At 36.2% G+C, this 20,799-nt stretch overlaps 1 protein-coding gene across 1 annotated transcript in view; it reads left to right on the top strand.

Moving 5' to 3' along the window:
* Positions 1 to 5,034: 5,034 nt before the first annotated feature.
* LOC150097244 (TOM1-like protein 2) overlaps positions 5,035 to 20,799 on the top strand; it is a 253,155-nt gene continuing 237,390 nt past the window's right edge. The window contains exon 1 of the mRNA XM_090407627.1: positions 5,035 to 5,247. Coding sequence (XP_090263753.1) covers positions 5,184 to 5,247 — 64 coding nt within the window. The 5' untranslated portion in view covers positions 5,035 to 5,183. The remainder of the gene's footprint in view (positions 5,248 to 20,799) is intronic.

Raw genomic sequence — 20,799 nt, 5'->3', positions numbered from 1 at the left:
TACATGTGATATTTACATTACGTACATTGGTTTACATATAATACATACATTGGTTTTCTTGTGATACTTACATTACATGTATTTGGTTACATATGATACATCTTGGATGAGAACTAATTTTTTTTTTCCTTTCCTCGAAGCTTAAATGTAAGCTTATCTGAGGATGACACCAGTTGGTTATTATTTATTTATTTATTTATTTTTTTTGCTGTGTTAGGATGCTACGGAATCTATGATTGAGAAATTCGCGCGCGCGCACTCACACGCACACGCATGCACGCGCACACACCGCGCGCACCCTCCGCCCACCCCACCCCCCACACACAATAAATTGGAATGTACTGATGCGTCACTGAACTGGAAGCCTGAGCGAATATATTGTGTTTCATTAAGTTTGTATGCCATTTTGGGTGCGTGTTTCTTGTTCGTAGTATGTCCTTAGAGCTCTTTTCAGGTTATTGTAGTTTGTAAGGTTTCTGTATTCAAAAGGAAATTGTTTATCATGTCTGGGATGTAGAAGTTTCGCGTGGCCTTTCCGTAGTGATTATTGTATTTATATGTGATATAATTAGTAGTCTGAGGTCTTGTTATACGGTATGTATTTCTAACTGTCCTGTAGTTGGCATCGAAATAATGTTTTAGCAATAGGCTGCATAGTGACATAAATGTTTTGCTGTCAGTATTTTGTGTTCTGCCATTGCAATGTTTATAAGGTCGTGATTTTCTCTTTGTTCCCAAAAGATCAGTTTAGTCATTTTGTACTGTAGCGACATTAATCTATTTAATTTGTAGGGTGCACAGAAAGCATACGTTGTTATAGCGTATCTTAGTATATTTTGGCATAGTGCTTTGTATATTAGTGATTTTAGGCGTATGGGAACTATGTCTTTTAATCTGTAGAGTTTGCCGCTTATTGTTCGGAGTTTGTTGTGTGGATGTTTTATATGGCTATTCCAGTTCATATCTGCATCAAAGTAAATTCCAAGGTATCATATTGTTTCAACCTGAGTGATTGTGGTGGTTTTGCTGTTCTGTGTGTTTTTTTGTGTTGGAAAGTGGATGTTGGATAGTTATATATTTGTTATCAACTGGTCGAGTCAGTGGATTTCTGAATATCATTAGTTTTGTCTTTTCTGAGTTTAGGTGTATGAAGTTTTTCGTGAGCCAGCCTATGATCAGATTTATATCATGTTGCATATTTGTTTGGGCTATGCTTGCGTTATTATGGATGGATATTATTGCTGTATCGTCTGCGTACTGGAATATCTTACCTTTGAGTGGTAACTGATTAATATCGTGAGTGTAAATGTTGAATAGAGTTGGGGAGAGTACAGCTCCCTGTGGCACTCCACAGGTTACTGGTAGCTCTCTGCTTTTTCTCTCCACAGGTTACTGGTAGCTCTTATAATTTTTTTTTTTTTTTTTTAACATTTTATTATGTCTCAGTATAAATTACATACAATAATAATATTTACAATATTTACAATAAGGTTTATACAGAATTTTTGAATTTAGAATATAATAATAATAATAATAATAATAATTTTTTTTTTTTTTTTTTTTATAAACGACTTATTTGTTTTTGTTTTTACAATGAAAATGATAAGGTTTACTATCACACAGAGTATCTGCACACACACAATGAAAAACATATTATCTTTTCTGTACAGTACGAAAATTCGATATACAAAATGCAGAGTACATTTTATAAATATGAATATACATTTTTTTAAACTAGCTAAATATGGATTGGCACCAATGTGCACACAATTCACGATACAATGCAGTAATGCAGCATACACACACACAATTCAATAATAATAATAATAATTTTTTTTTTTTTTTATTATGTCTCAGTATAAGTTACATACAATAATAATATTTACAGTATTTACAATAAGGATTATACAGAATTTATTTATTTATTTTTTTTTTTATGTCTCAGATGAATTGCATACATAGTTGCTGTAGTAATTATATGTATATAATATTTATAACGCATTACAAGTGTGTATAACAGATACTTGCAAGTTAGTAATTTTCTTCCTCGAAGCTTAGCAGAGCTTATCTGAGGAAGATAATAGATGACAGAGGGTGGTGGTTTCATGGTTGTGTTCCTATAGTGGTCACAAGCCAGGTGTTGATTTTACTGTTTGTTGGTACGTGCTTGAAAGACTTCGACTGCTATTACAGTTTAACTTTTTTTTTTTTTTTTGTGAAAATAGGGTTGGATTTAGACATGGTGTGTTTGTTTCTTTGTGTTCTTGTAGTGGTAGTTTTTTGAGAGGGGGGGGTTGTCGTAGGTTTGTGTGTGTGTGTATGTGTGGTGGGGGAGAGAGAAACAGGAATTGCTCTAATTTTCATTCTCGCTATAATATTTATATAGTGCCTGTTTCAGCTCCCTGTATGTTCCTAGGTTTCTGTTGTCGAACGGCAGTTTGTTTATCATGTCAGGTACGTAGAAGTTTCGGGTGGCTTTGCCGTAGTGATTATTGTACTTATATGTTATGTAGTTTGTTGACTGTGGTCTTGTTATTTGATATGTTGTTCTGGTTACTCTATATGTTGGGCTGTAGTAGTGTTTTATAGTTCGCCCACCGATTAGAGATCCTTCGACACTTCTGCGCATCTCAGAAAAAGGAGAATCCATTCCGATAATAGGGTAATCAGTCCGTATAGTGGGATGAATTGTTTATTATTACCGGTCGGAAAATTAACTTCTCTTTTATGATTATTGTAGTTAACTATGTTGCTTGTATAACAGTTGGAATATTTTACCTATAAAGCACGTGATGTCGCGTGTTGGCGACCAATGCGGACGTCCTTCATTTCTTTCTCCCCTTCAGCATGAATCGACTATTCTTGGGAAGACGCGAAGCAGGGACCTACAAACGGTGGGCGAACTATAACATGACTGTGTAGTGGCGTAAGTGTTTCACCTTAAATATTTTGTGTTTTGTCCATGCTTCCTGCATAAGAGTGGGTTGTTCCCAGAATATCAGTTTTATCATTTTATCTTGCAACCTTGTAGCCTGTTAAGTCTGTAGTCTGCACAGAATACGTATGATGTGATTGCATATCTTAAAATGTTTTCACATAATGCTTTATAGATTAGTATTTTTATGTAGGTTGGGGCAATGTCTTTTAATCTGTATAGTTTGCTTGCTATTATCCTAAGCTTGGTGTGTAGGTAGTTTGTATGGCTATTCCAACTTTGATCTGCATCGAAGTGAAGTCCAAGGTAGCGTGTTGTTTTCACCTGTGTGATGGTTGTGATTTTATGTTCTGCATTTTGTGTATAGGAGGATGAATGTTTGATAGAGATATTTAGTTTCTATGGGCAGGGTTTGGGGATTTTTGAATATCATTAGCTTTGTTTTTTCAGGGTTTATATATATGCCGTTTTCGGTTAACCAGTTAGTGATTTGATTGATGTCGTGTTGCATATTTTTGTAAGCGATTTTTGCAGTGTTGTGAATGGATACTATGGCAGTGTCATCTGCATACTGGAAGATTTTACTTTTTAGGGGGAGTTGGCTTATGTCGTGTGTGTGTTTATGTTAAATAGAATGGGAGATAGGACAGCTCCTTGCGGTACTCCGCAGGTTACATGTACCTCTTTGTTATTAATAATAATAATAATAATAATAATAATAATAATAATAATAATAATAATAATAATAATAATAATAATAATAATAATAATAATAATAATAATAATAATAATAATAATAATAATAATAATGCCATATGCATTCATTTCACTTTTCAGGATAATAATTAAAATAAAAATATAAAAAAATCGACAGCAACAGTGAACACTGAGACTTTACAATTTTACAACTCTACAATTCTGTACTAACCATGTATACAATTCGGTACAGCACTTCACTTCACTTCACTTATCATTACTTCTCAGAAAATGACATATACAGGGTGTTCGGGATAAATTTGACAGTTTCGTAAGGAAAAAGAAAATCTTCTTTGTATCTATTAAATTTAATGAATTGACAAAAAAACATTACAGGCAGAGTTAATTACAATACTATCAACAAGATTTACTCAAATAACCACCATTAGCATCGATCACAGCTTCAATTCTGCTTCGGAACCTCGAACAAGCTGATGCTACAGTCTCCCTGGGAAGGGCCGCAAAAACTGTTTTAATTTTATCCATTAACTGGGCTTTTGTATTACTGGAAGTGCGATTGGTGTCTTTTTCAACTGCGCCCCATACAAAATAATCCATGGGGTTAAGGTCTGGGGAGTTTGGAGGCCAAACATTTGGACTGGTGAAGTCGTAGAAATTTTCAGACAACCATTTTTGACTTTTCCCAGAGGTGTGGCAAGGGGCCGAATCCTGCTGCCATACATACGGCCTACCATTGGCTACCCTTGTTATCCAGGGCTTGACTACAGTTAGCAACTCCACGAACAAAGCCCGAATTCCAATGCCAGGGTTCTTCAACACCTGTTCCTGCAGATTTGTGAGGAATCCTGCTGTACGAACGCAATCAGATCGTGTGCTAGGGATCTTTCTTCTTGCTACATCCTCGTAGTCACCATTGCAAGTCTCTAGTTCATGCCTGATTGTTTTTACTGTATTCAGGGAGCATTGGGCAGCAGTCGTAATATCCTTATTTTGATGGCGGGCACGAATCATCATGATACAAGTTATTCTCTTCCATGATTCAGGTGGGTTCCAGCTATCCATCCTTTCTGACAACTTGTATATGAATGAAGAAGGGTCCAAACTTTTAAATGAAGAGAAGTGTGTGTTAATACATGTAACTTACGGAAAAATATAATTAATTATAAATATGTCAAATTTATCCCGAACACCCTGTATTTTATAATAGTTAGGCAACAGTACTACAATTTCTTACGTTACACAATTCTTAAAGACTTGAAACCTTAGAGATGGCGCTGCTAATCAAGCGTCATAGGCAGGAAACCAGGTGAGATGGAACATTAGGCTATGTGTCAAACAAACTTCCGATTTGCTAGTTGGAGATTGGTAAATAAACAGATAAACAGTAACATGCAGTGATTGTTGCGTGACGTATAATGTTTAATTTGCTTCATAGTGCTTTCCTATAAATGGTCTGCCCTTTCGTTTCGAGTGTTTCTGAGTATTAAATATCCCTATTAAAGAAAAAAATAATAATATTCAGCTGCATAATATGGCAGGTATTTTAGCCCAGTTGGGTGGAAACCCATTTAACACAGCTGTTGGACAGAAGATAGGTAAGTGGTATTTTAAACTACGGACATTTGTCAAGCGGAACCAACGAAATCCTTTTTTTGTTTAGAATTAAACAGACAACAACAAAATACACGTATCATATGTGACAAGCAATATCAATATTCACATGATGTTATTTGAATAAATAACATCATGTCAAATTATTAAATAGTGAATACTGATTACCTGTTTGATTGTTTATTATCCTTATCAGCTCTAAATGGAGTCAATAGGCTCATTGCAGAAAGTCTACGGGATGCCTCCATCCTCCTCCATCTACTTGACTGCAGTTTGCATTCACTCTCTCTCTCTCTCAAAGACCAGAAACCACTCTAGTCAATCATATCTAAACTCTTTCCAACATCTGGTCATCCTTTTGTAAACCAGTTGACCAGATCAGTGCATAGTAATCTATATGTGGTCTGATCACAACGTTATACAATGCAGTTATAACATCCTTATTTATACACATGAATATCCTCTGCATCATTGCCATAATCCACTAAAATGTTCTCACAATTTTAGCAGATTTCCCCTGAAATTTCAGATCCCTACCCATCATCACCCCAGATCCCTTATCTCCTCCATCTTCTCTAAGATATCCCCACCCCAATACTCTGAATCCCATCTTTGCTTCCCAAATTTTAAAACCTTAAACTTTGTGACATTGAACTGATAACCTACTTATTTGCCCATCAACAATGTTTATTCAAGTCTGCTTGCAAGGCTACAACATCTGTTCCACTTCTCACAGGTCTTCCCAACTTTCCATCAACTGTAAACAACTGTGTTTCACTATTTAAGCCCTTCTCAATATCATTTAATAACAAATTTTAAAAGCAATTGCCTACAGACCCTTGTGGTACACCTCTAGTGGTGTACTTATTTTGGGATATTATGCTCTCATACATAGCTTGCTGCCTATCAGACAGCCACTCTCCAATCCAGTACAGTAATCTACTATCCAACCCCATCTGTTTCAATTACGAGCTTGTCATGTGGCAGTCTGTCAAGTGATTTTTTGCAAAATCTAAATATACAACTTTGTATGCATTTCCCTTGTCCAATGCATTTGTTGCCCTGTTATAATAACTAACCAGATTGCTAAAACACGATTTTCCTTTAGCTGTGGCAACAAAGATATATTTTGCTAGCTTTCATTTCTTTAGAGTTATGAGTTTAGAGTTTTATTTTAACATATGCTGCAGAATTCAGCATATGTTAAAATCCTCTAATTAAATGTTACATGTTTATTGCTAGAGATGGATAATATTTTTTTGCTTGCAAGTTGAACTTTATAAAAGAAAAATAATTCATGTTTATTATTAAGTTTTTCAACTCTTCTGGCATTATCTCCTGACTATTTTTACTATATTTTGATGTTACTCAATAGCAGAAACTGAGGGAATAGTATATGAAAACAGGTGTAAGGTTCTTAAAATTTTGATGGAACACCAGGGCTAAAATTTTTGGATTTGATAACATTGTGTGATTGTGAAAGAATTATTCATTTCTTCTCTTTGTATGACAGCTGTTCTTCCAACCATCTACACAAAAGATAATATGCCTAAACATTTAGTTAGCATCCACAAACTTACTTTGCCACTCAAAGGAAATTAGGAAATTAAAACTAATTTTCTTTCTTAATATGATAAAAATTGTGAAATGTTTAGGCAAATTAGTTGGGCATGTAAAAAGAAGATGATCCTGATGGGAGACTTTAGTTACAAGAATATAGACTGGAAGGAGGAGATAGTGTATGGGAACAAGGAGAGCAAGTTTGTGGAATTTCTGAGAGATAAGTATCTTAAGCAGCACATGATTGAAGCAACTAGAGGCTTTAATGTTTTTGATTCGGTGATAACTTTACAAGATGTATTTGTTAATGAAGTGCTGACACTGCCGCCTGCTGGTGAGAGTGATCATGAAGTACTTGTTTGATAAGTGATTAAACAAGAAAAGGTCACTGCCAAAAATGGATACATATGGAAGTATAAAGCAGGTGATTATAGGAAACTGTAGTCAGTTAGCATCAGTACGTTGGGTAGATGAGTTAAGCAAAAAAGATGTTGATAATGCATGGAAACTCACAAGGCAGTATCTGACAAAAGCAAAAGCAATGTATGACTGCATACTGAGGATTAAGTGAGTAAATAGAGTGGGAGTGAAATGGATGAACAGTGAAATCAAGCAAGCTGTACTGAAAAAGAAAATGTTATGGAGGAGGCATAAGATAGTTGGTGGTGATAAGATCCATGAAGAGTATAAGTGCAGGCTAGAAAGGTGACGAGCATGGTACAGAAAGAATAGGTGTAGTATGAGAGGAGATTGGCTGGTCAGTCCAAGGTTAACTCAAGGGAAATTTTCCACTACATGCCAATCAAGAGGAAGAATAATTATGTCAGACTATATTCAGGGGCATGTCAGTAGTGTTTCGGCACCTGTTTGCAAAACTTCAGTTGGCTTCCCTATTCCCCCCCCCCTTCCAATAAAAAAATCACTTAAAAAAAAAACGTTTTTTTTTTAAATATTTCCTCCTCTTTGACGCCTTTACTATTCTGGCATAGACTATAATTTTTCATTGAGTTTTATTTTCATGCTTGTTTCATATTTTGTACTTTAAATATTTCTGTGTATTTCAAGATTGATATAATAAAAATTGATAACTTAAATATTTTAGTTCACTATTTTCTTTTAATTAAATGGTTGCAGCCCAGTTATTATAAATAAAAGTTAAATGTGGCCCGCGAGTCTGAAAAGGTTGCCGACCCCTGATGTAAAGAGTAGGTACTTTTCCAATCAATTTGATGTAGGGTGTTGAGAGCATGATCTGAGAGGCCTGCTTCACCAAAATTGTTATATTTAATGTGGCTTTTGTGTTCTTTTTTACCTATAGGGATTGTACATCCAGTTTCACCAATATAATTTTTTCACCAGAGGTCAGGCCAATAATTGTTGTAATGGTTAGTCAGTAACTTTAGCAAACCCATGTAGATTGTAGTGTAGCTTTTTTCCATGTGTATATATTGTGTATGCTCCAGATGATGACCTTGATATGAAGGTCAAAATGTTGAGCATGTATTTTGGTTTATATTAAGTTTAAATAAAGTTTTTTACTCCAACACGGTAGTTGTCTCCATAATTTTCAAAATGTATTTTGATCACCGTGTACGCATGAAAGAAAGACAGTAGACAGTTTAGAAGGTATATTTCTAGTGTTGCAAAGGTTGTACATCGTAGTTCTGCTATGATGAGAAGTACTCTTAATGTGCAAGGATAAGGAAGTGGTTGTACCACTGTATAAGGTACTGGTCAGATCACACTTGGACTATTGTGCTCAAATCTGATCACCTCGTTTTCAATGTGATGTGGAGACATTGGAGTTGGTCCAGAGATGAGTGACTTAAGACAATATAAGGAGTTTGGAATGCTGGAGAGAGATTGAAGAAATGTGGATTGCAGAGTTTGGTGGATAGGAGGAAAAGAGGTGATTATGATAGAGATGTTTAAGTTGGTGAGAGGATTTTATCAGATTAATCCAGAGGGGATTATAAAAGGAGTAAAAGACAAGAGGGGAAGAACCAGAGGTCATTCCTGGAAGTTATGTAAAAGTGTGGGGAAGAGTGTGAGGAGTAGATTTTTTACATGGAAAATTGTCAGTGAATAGAATGCATTACCAGAATGTGTTGTTAATGCAAGGAGCATTAAGAATTTTAAGATTCTATATGATAAATAGAATTTTGAGATTCTATATGATATGTCAGTTGAATGAACCTCCTACGATGAGTCTTTTGACTCCTCGGAGGGAATAATAATAATAAAGAGAAGAAGGAGAATGTGAGAAATGAATTGTTGAAGAACAGGAGAAAGGATATGTATGAGAGAACAAAAGAACAGAAAGTTCAGGAAAGCAGATATCAGGTGATCAGGTTCAACAGAGAATCTAGAGACTGTGAAAGGAAGCAAATGTCATAAAAGAGTTTCTGGAGAATGGTGATAGGGGTAGGTACAATGATATTGAACAGACTACAATCAGTTATGATTGGTGAGTATAAGAATTTTAGTATAGGGTGGAGTGGTTTGGGAAGTAATAAGCTGGGGGTAGCTGGAGTATTGATACCAGCTTGGATGCTATTATTATTAGACATTAGACTTCCATGGAGTCAAGACTCATTGTGGGAGGTGCACACTATACACAAAGTTCAGTAAACTATTCTTTGGTCATTCATTGTGTTCACATTCCTCACAATGTCAGGCAGTGCCTTCTACTCACCAACTGCTCTCTATGCAAAGACCCTACTCCTCACTTGCTCACAACAACCTTACATAGTGTCCAGGGGTAGCCTCTTACCCTACTCTCTTCTCCCTCCCATTCCAAGAAAAATTTCTTCCACACCAACCTGGTAACAGCCTCATATCAACTTAAACATTTAATTATACCTCCTCCTCCCATTCACAAGACTTGGCGCATGTTTAAACAACACATTAAATTAAAGATACCAAGAAATTATATACTTGGTTTAATCCTTTATCCAAGTGTAAGTAAACAAGTTTGCACTCGAACTATTTTCAGGACTGGGGCAACTTGTATTTAGAAGCTTATGACTTTATATCCCTTGCCTTAGTATCTCATAATGCGAAGCGCATATCTTTACGGGTATGTATAATGCTATGCATTATGGGAAGGCTCACTACCCAGACCGGTTTCGACCTTTATTGAGGTCTCATCAGTGGGAGCCAGACCCAGAGGTGATACTAAGGTTGAAGTAATGAAGGGTATGGCTCCCACTGCTGAGACCTCAATGCAGGTTGAAACCAGTCTGGGTAGTGACCTTTCCCATTATGCTTAGCATCATAGATATTTCTGTTTTTACCTTCCAAAACTATCCTAACCTGAACAAATTTGGTTGCATGGAACTGCCCCAGATTGTGCTGAAGTGCTGAGGATAAGAGCTTCTCATCCTCTGCACTTCAGCACAATTTAGTCCACCAGAGGGTACTATCAGGACTTTAGGCCTACTTTCAGTTGACATGTTTCACCTTACTGTAGTGCTGCATCTTCTGCTAATATTATGTATCCTATGGTTTTTTGTATCCTGATGATGGCAATTTGACTTTTCCAAAATATAGGAAGTATTAATTAAATTTATTTTAGTTAATATATTATGGTAGTTGATGTAATTTCCTTAAAAAATATGCCTATGAATGGTCAGTGTATAAGTCCTACCACCAGGATAGCATTATATTTTTCCTTGCCCAACCACATTGCCCAAACACATTAAAATAATTTCATAAGCCACTGCATGAAGTTATTTTAATCTTTTTCCTCTGCACTGAGTGATCATAATGCTTTTGCCAAAGCATTTGTTTATATTTAATTTGTAACGAATGAGTTGAGATAATCACTTGGTGAATAGGCAATTGGCTATCCACAAGGTGCAACATGGAGTCAATACTTATTGTGGGAGTTGGCAGTTGGTGAATAGGTTTGGTATTCCAATATCAAGGTGATTGATATTGTAAATGGGCTACTGTGTGTGTGTGTGGGGGGGGGGTGCATGCAGTTTTTTATATATGGTGTTAAACTGGGCTAAGTTATTAGAAGTGATGCTGATATAATTGGTTCTTTAGGAGGATTTGAGTTGGCTGGAAAGATGCAAATGAGTTAGGGATACAAGTTTTATCTTGACTGAGTGTAAAGTTTTAAACTTTGGGATTCTGTGATGGAAAACTGTATTGTATATTCCATTGTTGGGAATATATTAAATGAGACAAGCAGTATTGGAAAGTTGGGGGATAGGGAACTGAAATTCAGCAAATATGTTGAAAGGATGGTAAACATTACCCAGCAGATTACTACAGTAGAAGGACACTAACGAGCAGGAATAAGGATGTGATAGCTCGATTCTTTATATCCTTTATCAGACTATACCTGTCATTTCAGTTTATCACTGCTTTGAAAGTAGTCAGCAACCACATCATCCACCTTAATAAGATGGAGGACCTCCTTTCACTGCTGTGAATGCAGCAATCCTATGGGGCATACTTTGCACAAGTGTACGATAATGATCAATGGGAATTTTGGACATTCTTTGTGTAGACATGTATTGACATCCTGGGTGCTTCAGTTTATCCCACAGATGTTCAGTAGGGTTGAGATCATGGCTCTGTGGTGGAAAGTCAAGTGTGGTGACATTCATGTTCACAAACCATGCAGTTACAGCAGCAGCTTTATGACAGTGTACATTGTTTTGCTAAAAGAGACAATGGTCAGTTCTGTAGGAACACCACAAAGTAGGAAGCATTGCATTGTCCTGAATGTTCAGATACTGCTCGGAGTTCACTGTTTGTGGCACCACAAATGGCTGTAGGAGGCCAAACCAGAAAAATCAGGACCATGCCATTATGCTGCCACCTCCGAATTTCATAGTTGGGGTTATGCACTCTGGTAAGAGACATTCACTGGATGTCTGCTGCACCCACACCTGTCCCTCTGTTCAGTATAGGGTGTAATGTAATTTGTTGCTCCATAGAATGTTGAATTTGTTGCTCCATAGTATAGTGGGATCCAAGCTTCTGCATCCCACTGTACACAGAAGATGGTGCATGTTGGTTGGAGTAATGTGTGGCTTGCATGTTGTGGTTCTATATGCGGTTCACGTATTGGTTCACATATCAGACAGCATATTGGTTCACAACCAACATGTGGTCCTTGCATATTGGTTGTGAAATTCTGATTGTTTTTGTGCAGATTCGTACTCCAGTTGATGCCCAGAACTCTGCATTAAACGTGTCTGCTGACAAATATCAATTTTTACATGTTATCTCGTGTAGCACCCTATGGTCATGTTTGGTGAGTGTGGTGGGTCAACCTCTGTGAGTAGCACTTGCAATTGACTCCCCACTTCCATCTCGGTATGGTATCACTGATTGTTGACTTGGGATGTCCCAATTTGTCAACGGTTTGCTGAACAGATAGGCCCGCATCATTTGAAACAGGCATCTTATCAGAACGCCTGTTTCAAACTCTGTCAATTTCTTTCTCACAGCTATTTCACCCAGACACAGTTGCACTGACTTGGGAGCATCATATTCCTTCAATTTATATCAGCTACATACATGTGACTCGTCACATGGCATGATGCACCTTGCATCATGCAGTGTGAATATTATTATTATTATTCAGGCCTCCATGGAGTCAAAAGACTCATCGTGGGAGGTCCCTCCTAGGAAACACAAAGTCTATCATACTACTCCTTAAATGCATTGACCGTTCTCTCTCTCTCTCACCACTCCATCAGGCAATGCATTCCATGGTTCAACCACCCTCCATGTAAAGAAACCACTCCTCACCCTCTTTCTCACAGTTTCCTTTCGTAACTTCCAGGGATGGCCCCTTGTCATGACTCCTTCCCGCTGTTCAACCAAGCGAAAGAACTCCCCAGTGTCAACCCTGTAACCACTCTGAACAGTTTAAAAGTCTCAATCATATCACTCCCTCCTTCTTCCATGATAATGGGCATTTCTTCCATAAAAGGTAGGTGACCTGTGTACATTAGTATTAGTACTATAGTTAGGTTAAGGGTTAGATAAATTGGAAATCATGCAGAAAAAAAAAAAAACATGGAAACTTTTTCCAAGGTACATTGTACTGCAACTTCCTGGTCTTACACCAGGTGATATAATTGGTCTCTTCACTAAAAACATTCATGAAAGATCTATACTTGTGGTGGGATTCAAACCCAGAGTCTGTTAATCAGATGCTGGATAGACACACTAAGCACTTGGCTGAACTGGCTGAGAAATTTACCAAGGTAGCAATTATTGTTTAATTCAGAATGTTGTAAATCTCACATTATTTTAATATATAATCATAGAAGCTGTTCTTAATAAATATGGAAAAAGATGAGAGATTTATTTAGGAGTAAATACTACAACAATAAGAAAAAAAAAAACAGTTGTCTGTTACATAAACTATGCTGAAAATGGATTCTTAAATGGGCATCCTATTATAGAATAGTAGTTTTTTCTCTTTGTTGGGAGGCTCAGTATTATACACATTGGACTCATATGTGCCTTTGGTACATTTTTTTAATTTATTATTTATTTATTTTTTATGTTGAGCCTGTACATGAGAGGTTGGTTGATCAACCTATAGTACATTAGTACTGTATGTAGTGGATTGGGAAAGGAGGAATTTGTTTACATTTGATTTAAAAGACTGTATATTGTATTCCTTGGGAAACACAATGGGGCAGGGGGAGACATTGCACAATCCAGCAGTTGCAGGGATGTAGGAGGAAAAGAAACCTGTTCTGTGGGTTTCAAGGTACATTGTGAAGGGATGTTGAGCAGCAGTTGCACATGTTCCAGCAAACTTAGTACTAAGTGGGGGAATTATTAATTTATTTCAGATGAACATTTCCCATGGAAATATTTGTAGAATACACACAGTGCAGAAACCAAAAGTCTGTGTGAAAGTGGGGGGTTGCATGATGTTGTCGAACTTGACCAACAACATTGGTCATTAATAAGTAATTCCTCTCCTTTGTATTGAGTCAAACATTTTGAGGGAGCTTTTAGGGGCTCCACTCCATATGTGAGAGCAGTATTCAATAGCTAGGTGGATTTGCAATTTGAATAAAGTTAACAGCTGTTCAGGGATGAAGTAATGTCTTCAATGAAAGAGAAATCCAAGTTTTTTAGAAGCTGAGGATGCAATGGTTGTGATGTGTTTATGCCAGGAGAGGCTTGATGTCAGGGTAATTCCAAGAAGACAAATCTCAAATTGTCTGGAGTAGAGTGCCCTTCTTGGGAATGGGTTGAGTATAGGCCAATTTCCACGCTGTGGGTTAGATGCCAGTGGAGTAAGAGAGTATATACAGGCAAAATGTTAAAGAGATCATGCAAGCCATTGGTATGAATGCTGACAACATCATCATCATTATTATTATTAATTATGTGACACCTCCAAGGACTCATTGCAAGAGGGTGCTCTGCTCTACTCCACACACACATCTCACTGTCTTCCCTACCAGGGCCGGTATGAGAGTATCTGATGCCCCTAGACAAAGAAAATTTAGGTGCCCCTATACATTGTCTATATTATAGAGACAATGTATAGGGGTGCCTAAATTTTGATTGTTAGTTTGAGGGATACCCCATAACTTCCCAGCTTATCTTGGGACAGATGCCAGAAGGAGGAAAAATCTCTAAACTTGAGGTTAAGTATACAAAGATCAGGGGAGTGGAAGAAATAGAGAAAGGCAAAAATAATATAGGATCATCAGCGAGCACCAGGATGGCTAATTTTTTATTATTAATCAAGGTTTTACTAATTTTTTTCGAAGGTTGTAATTTTTGCCCGAACTATGTAGCAAATTCTGGCACCCAGAAGTCTTAGAGCCCCTAGGCGATTGCCTAGTTCACCTAATGATAAAATGTTCCCTACTACTTAATTTTCCAAATTATCTGCACCAAACATAGCAACGTTCCTCCATGACAGGTTTGCATTTCATCATGTAGCATCTCACTTTGTTAACTAAGGAAGTCCCACACTCTGTCATCTATATGCACAGAGCAGAGTACTCTGATTTTCTATCCATTTATACTGACAGGTCAAAATCTTGGACTTCTGTTGGTTATGCTGATGTGTTTGTTGATTGTATTATCCAAAAAGATCCCACTTGATTACAGTAATTATACAGCAGAGTTGTTTGGCTTGTGCATATAAAAGAAAACCACAACTGTTGTACAAAATAAAGATTCTTAATTTTGATGTTTGCCATTGATAATTTTGATGGTTGTGCTGGATTATCAGCCACACTGGAATTAAGGGCAGTGAGATTGCAGATGTATTTGCTAGATCTGCTTATACTTTTTCAACACACTATATGTCAGTCCCCTATCTGGAGTAGACATTTGATAAAAAGCTAAATACCGATGACAGTCATTTTGGCAGGAAGCACAAATAAATTAATTACACAAGATTAAGTTGACATTGACAGTCTAGTCAGTAGAAACAAAAGAGTTGTTTTTGCTAGGCTTTGCATAGGTCAGTCATCTAATACATTCTTATCTATTGAAGGCTGATGATCCACCTGTGTGAATACTGCATCACACAGCTCACTATTTGCCATGTTCTAGTAGAGTGCCGTATACTCAAGGCAGACATTATCAGACTCGGACACATTGCAAGAAGTTTTTAATTTTTTACAAAGAATTAATTTATACAGACACATTTGATTATAAATTCTGTTTTTGTGTAAATAGTGCATTGCTTAAATTATTTTTTTTTAAAATTCATTATCACATAACATGTTATTTATTAATTTCTCTCTTTATTGTTATTTATCATTATCTTGAGTACTGCTGTAATCTTAGGTTTGGTGCATTATGACCTTTGCTTTCCTTCTGCCAGTAAACTGCAAATCAGTCAGTCAGTTAAAAGTGGAATAATGTTATAAAAATTCAAGCAATAAAGCAAAACATGATTGAACGTGAAAAAAGAAAGTACATTCTCAAAGGGAAAAAAAGTTGTGTGTGTGAATCTCCATGAAGTTTTAAAACTCATCACAGAGCACTCCCAACAAACTGGCAACCCATTCCACTCATTCACCACTCTCCAAATGAAAATCAAGTTCTCACACCCTTGCTAACCACACATTTATCCTATTCCAGGAATTATCCCTTCTTCTGCCCTTCTAACCAATCACTACATCAATCCTATAAAACTCTTTTACTAGCTTAAACATATTGTAAAATCTTGCATGATATGTGACTTCATAATTTATCATGTTTGTTTTTACATGTTTTTGTTTAGGAGAAAGTACTTAGAGTAATGTTAATTTTTTGACTGAAATAATCTTTTCTGTAATAATATTATATCGAACCTTTGTTAAAATAATGTGGAGCATGACATCATCATGTAATGCTATTAAGTAATAATTATATAGTGGGTTTTATCCTTTATCCAAGTGTAAATAAAGTTTGTGCCTGAAGTACTTTCAGGACTGGGGCAACTCGTGGTAAAGGTGTTATAAGTTCTTATCACTTGCCTTAGTATCTCCCATAATACAAAGCACATATCCTTGCGGATATGTATAATGCTATCCATTAAGGGAAGGGCCACTACCCTATGTTTGCATTATGGGAGATACTAAGGCAAGTGATGAGAACTTATACCACCTTTACCACGTGTTGTCCCAGTCCTGAAAGTACTTCAGGTGCAAACTTTGTTTGCTTATACTTGGATCAAGGATAAAACCACTATATAATTAGTAGGCATAGCAAAGTGAAAACGACTTCCATAAACTTATCTCTAATCCAGAGAATTTTAATAATAGGGTATGACACCCTTTGGCAACTCATATAGGTAAATATGACTTCTCCATTACTTCCACTTTAGTATCATCACCTCTGGGTCTGGCTCCCACCGATGAGATCTCAATAAAGGTTGAAACCAGTCTGGGTAGTGGCCCTTTCCTTAATGAATAGCATTATACATCTGCAAGGAGATGTGCTTTGCATTATGGGAGATACTAAGGCAAGTGATGAGAACATAAAACCACCTTTACCACGAGTTGCCCCAGTCCTGAAGGTACTTCAGGCCCAAACTTTGTTTGCTTACACTTGGATAAAGGATAAAACCCACTAGTATATAATTAGTAACATAGCCAAGTGAAAAAAAACTTCCATAAAGCTATTAAGTAATGTTAAATCAGTAAGTTTAATGCTAAGATTAGTGAAGAATTCTGAGAATTGACATAGATGGAAAATTCCAAAGATGTGCGAAAGATGATGTCATCATGTCCAAAGGTCAATATATGACCATAGTTGTCATGGATAAAGAATTCCAAAGACACACGAAGAATGATCAGCATATCTGGATAAAGGATAAAATGAAGGTCAATAAGTGACCATTTTCGAGAGATGCGCACTTTAGAGGTCAGGGCCTACATAAGGAAGTTGAAAGGAAGGAATTTTGTCTTAGGATGTCTTCTCTCACCTGAGCCCGCCCGTCACACAAGGTTCGTTGTCGGGAAATGAATAGAAGCATCATTTATTTTAGGATTTTCTAAAAACCTTCTCTTACCTGAGTCCACCGTCATGCTAAGTTGTTGTCTGGAATTGAAAGACAAGCGATGTAGTCTGAAGTCTTCTACCTGGATTTGCTGCTGCATGAGAATCATTGTGTCGATTGTTTCAAAAGGAAGGAGCTGTACATTGCCGCCATATTAAGGATCCTATAGAGCAAGGCATAGCCAACAACTCCAACAAGGAAGAAATTTAGCAGAAAAAAGAGGAACGAGTCAGCAAGCAGAAAGAAAGACGAGGAAGACTTACGTGTGAACGAAAGGTTAATGTGAAAGACTGTATGCTGAACAAGATTTGTAAGTAGTTATAATATTGAACAAGAATGTATGCCAAGTGTTTATGTTTGTGAAATAATGTATATTAATTTTGAATTAGGCTTAAACAAGGAATGCCTTGTATTCAGTTAATTTTTATGCTAGATTGTGAATTAGCTTAGAACTAAGGTTTGATTAGAAAGAAAAGAGAATAGCAAGAGAATTGTAATGACATTGAATATATATGTGAATATGAATACATATTTCCTTTTGACTTAATTAAATAGTTTGTGAAAAACACGTTGAACTGATTCTGTCAATGCGCTATCCTAAAAAATTAGAACCTGCATAAGATAGAAGTTTATATGAATTATAATTAAGCCATGACTAGTTTAAAGTAAGAATATATTTAAGCTGGGAATATAAATGATATCTGCTTTGTCTTTGGGTCAAGATCTTATAATCTTGCACTCAGTATATAGTCTATGTGGTGCAGTCGTTAAATAAATAAATTTGTTAGACTGTAGAGCATGAGAAATGAGATATAGTAGAAATAGATAAATGACAGCAGTCAACCATTAACAATAAATAAGTAAAAAGAGAAATAAAGACAAAGCATGGTTAAAGCCGGGTAGTAGAGTTATGTATCAGATGAGATTGAATGTACATTACTTTAACAATAGATCACATATATCCTCTTTTCTATCTCAACCAACCAACCTCTGAAATCTACAAATTCTCATTATATCATCATATGTAAATTCCATAAAAATTTCACTCATTGCTTGGTTGCTTGATTCTGGATCCTTTCTATTCCTTCCTCATCCTCCAAGAAACCCAGGTAATCAGATCTGAGCACAGTAATTCAGAGTGACCATATCAAGTGAAATTAAGTTAAAAGACCTATTTGAAATGAGAAGTTAGTTCATAACAAATTAGTGTAATGGTACAGAATTTATTGATATCATCAGAAATATCATTCTATATCTCTGTGATGTTATTTCTGATGATATCAATAAATTCTGAAATATCAATAAATTGTCTACCTGTTTCTGAAAAGGCAGAAACAGGTAGAAAAAAGAAATTTTAAAATCATAATACAACATCACATAGCAGATATCCATTCAACTGTATTCTTCAATAGAGATCACACAATTACATGAAAAATAATGGATTTTCATGCAAATCTGTGTGGATGGAGAAGACGCCCACCACACAGTACATCCTTAACCCATTGAAGAAACACTCTCAACATCTGTTTCAGATAGATTCAATAAAGATCATACCTCAATCAAGAATTAGAGGCCTATTTTCCTATGTAATACTCACTATCCTTTTTCAAATCATCAGTGACAGCTCAAAATAGGAATGACATATATAATCAAAAGCATGCAGGTGCATTGCATTCCAGGATGATCAGTAGAATTTAATCTGTTCTACCTATGTGATCTACTCTGTCTGGTGAGAATAAAAAAAACATCTAATAGAAGTACCCCCTCAGTGGATCTGACTTCAGTGATAATGCCTGGCCCCTTTCTCTTCTGGTATTAAAATTGTTGTTTAATCATTGCAGTGTCAAAAATCTCTAAAATATGATAAACTAATCACATATGTACAGACTTCTTTGGTATTTACCTACAGTTTCATCTCCTGTTATTTGAAATAGATGACTGTGATAGTCCAATGGTTAAGCTTGCTTCTGAATACTACAGCATTTTTCTGACATTGACATTCTTTGCATCAATAACAGCATAACCTAGTATATGAAAAGAATCATCCTTTTCTGTCATAAACTTCCATAGTTGGGTACTATGATATGCTATTTAACAACTTAAAGTTCCAAAGATAACTTTATGGGGGTTTGCATGCTTGAAGAATTGGATGTGTGGTCATCTTCCAGCAAATGTTATTAAATGATGTTAATTTAATATCATTGATCCAGTCTTTGACATCTGTTACATGGGAACAGTAGAACACGCAGTCTACAGCTGTCCCATTACTTATGTATTTGAACAGATTATGCACTTGGCATTCCAATACTCGCAGCTGAATAGATTTTTTGCAGTACTGTCTACCCGTTAGCTGTGCAAAAAAAGAATTTCGGTGTTTATAATTAATGAATAAAAACATTATGTATGGAAAGTTAGGGAAAAAATTATTTGAAAAGCAACAACATAACATATAAATGCTATATTATGTTGTATTATTGAAGTGCCTGTCAATTTTTAAACTTAGAAAGAGTGAAACATCCTGGAGATATTAGATTTTTGGCAAGGTAGTGCAGGCCCTTCACGTGCAGTATTCATAGGAATAAGATAAAATTCTGAATTTGGTCTCTTCCTATCATTAAAACTTTCTCATATTTCGCACATAGTTTACTGTAATCTTATGCTCCTCTTTGGGAATTACTGAGAAGATACCCCAGGCAAGTGAAGGCTATTTCAAAGACTTAGTAAAGGCTAATCGCCTGGCTCAGTCACCCCTGAATTTTAGTTACATCTGAGTGACCAAAAGATCTATTGTGTGATCCTAGCGAAAATGAAAAAGAAAAACATACTCTTTGGCTCCATGACAATATAAATCAGCTGGTGTTTTCTCTATCTCTTCAACTATCTACATTATCTGATCAAAAATATTTGGATGCCTGTTCATCCCAACTCTCACTCTAATATGGAGTTGGTCCATCTTTTGCTGCTATAACAGTCTTCACTCTTCTACGAAGGCTTTCCACTAGTTTTCTACCTTGCTGCAGTAATTCCCTTCTGTTCTTCCAGAACATCATTAGTGAGATGGTCACTGATGTTGGGTGACTTGATCTTGCTCACAATCAGCTCCAATTCATTTCACAGATATTCAGTCGGGCTTAGATCTGAGCTCTCCCTAAACATTTCCGAATCATCTCTTTCTGAATTTTCTGGCCTGTAGCAACATCCCATTAAATATCTAAAATTTAATGGGATGTTGCTACAGGTTAAATATCTAAAATTTATATTCACCTGAATTTCACACCAAATAGCCTCACAACCATTATCATACTGCTTTCTTTAAGTTCTGCATGGAGGGGACATAACTCCTGTGAGGTCATCATTTTTATCCCACCTCCTCTTTAATCTTTTCTGTCTTTTTGAAAAATGCTAGAACCATCATATTCTCCAGTGAGTACATCATCTGTTAACCACATTTGACATCAGTGATTTGGAGACT

Source organism: Typopeltis vanoorti, chromosome 17, assembly GCF_054136105.1.
Source record: "Typopeltis vanoorti isolate ZY-2024b chromosome 17, IOZ_Tvanoo_1.0, whole genome shotgun sequence".
NCBI classification, from domain to species: domain Eukaryota; kingdom Metazoa; phylum Arthropoda; class Arachnida; order Uropygi; family Thelyphonidae; genus Typopeltis; species Typopeltis vanoorti.
This window is presented reverse-complemented; position numbering and strand designations above follow the sequence as displayed.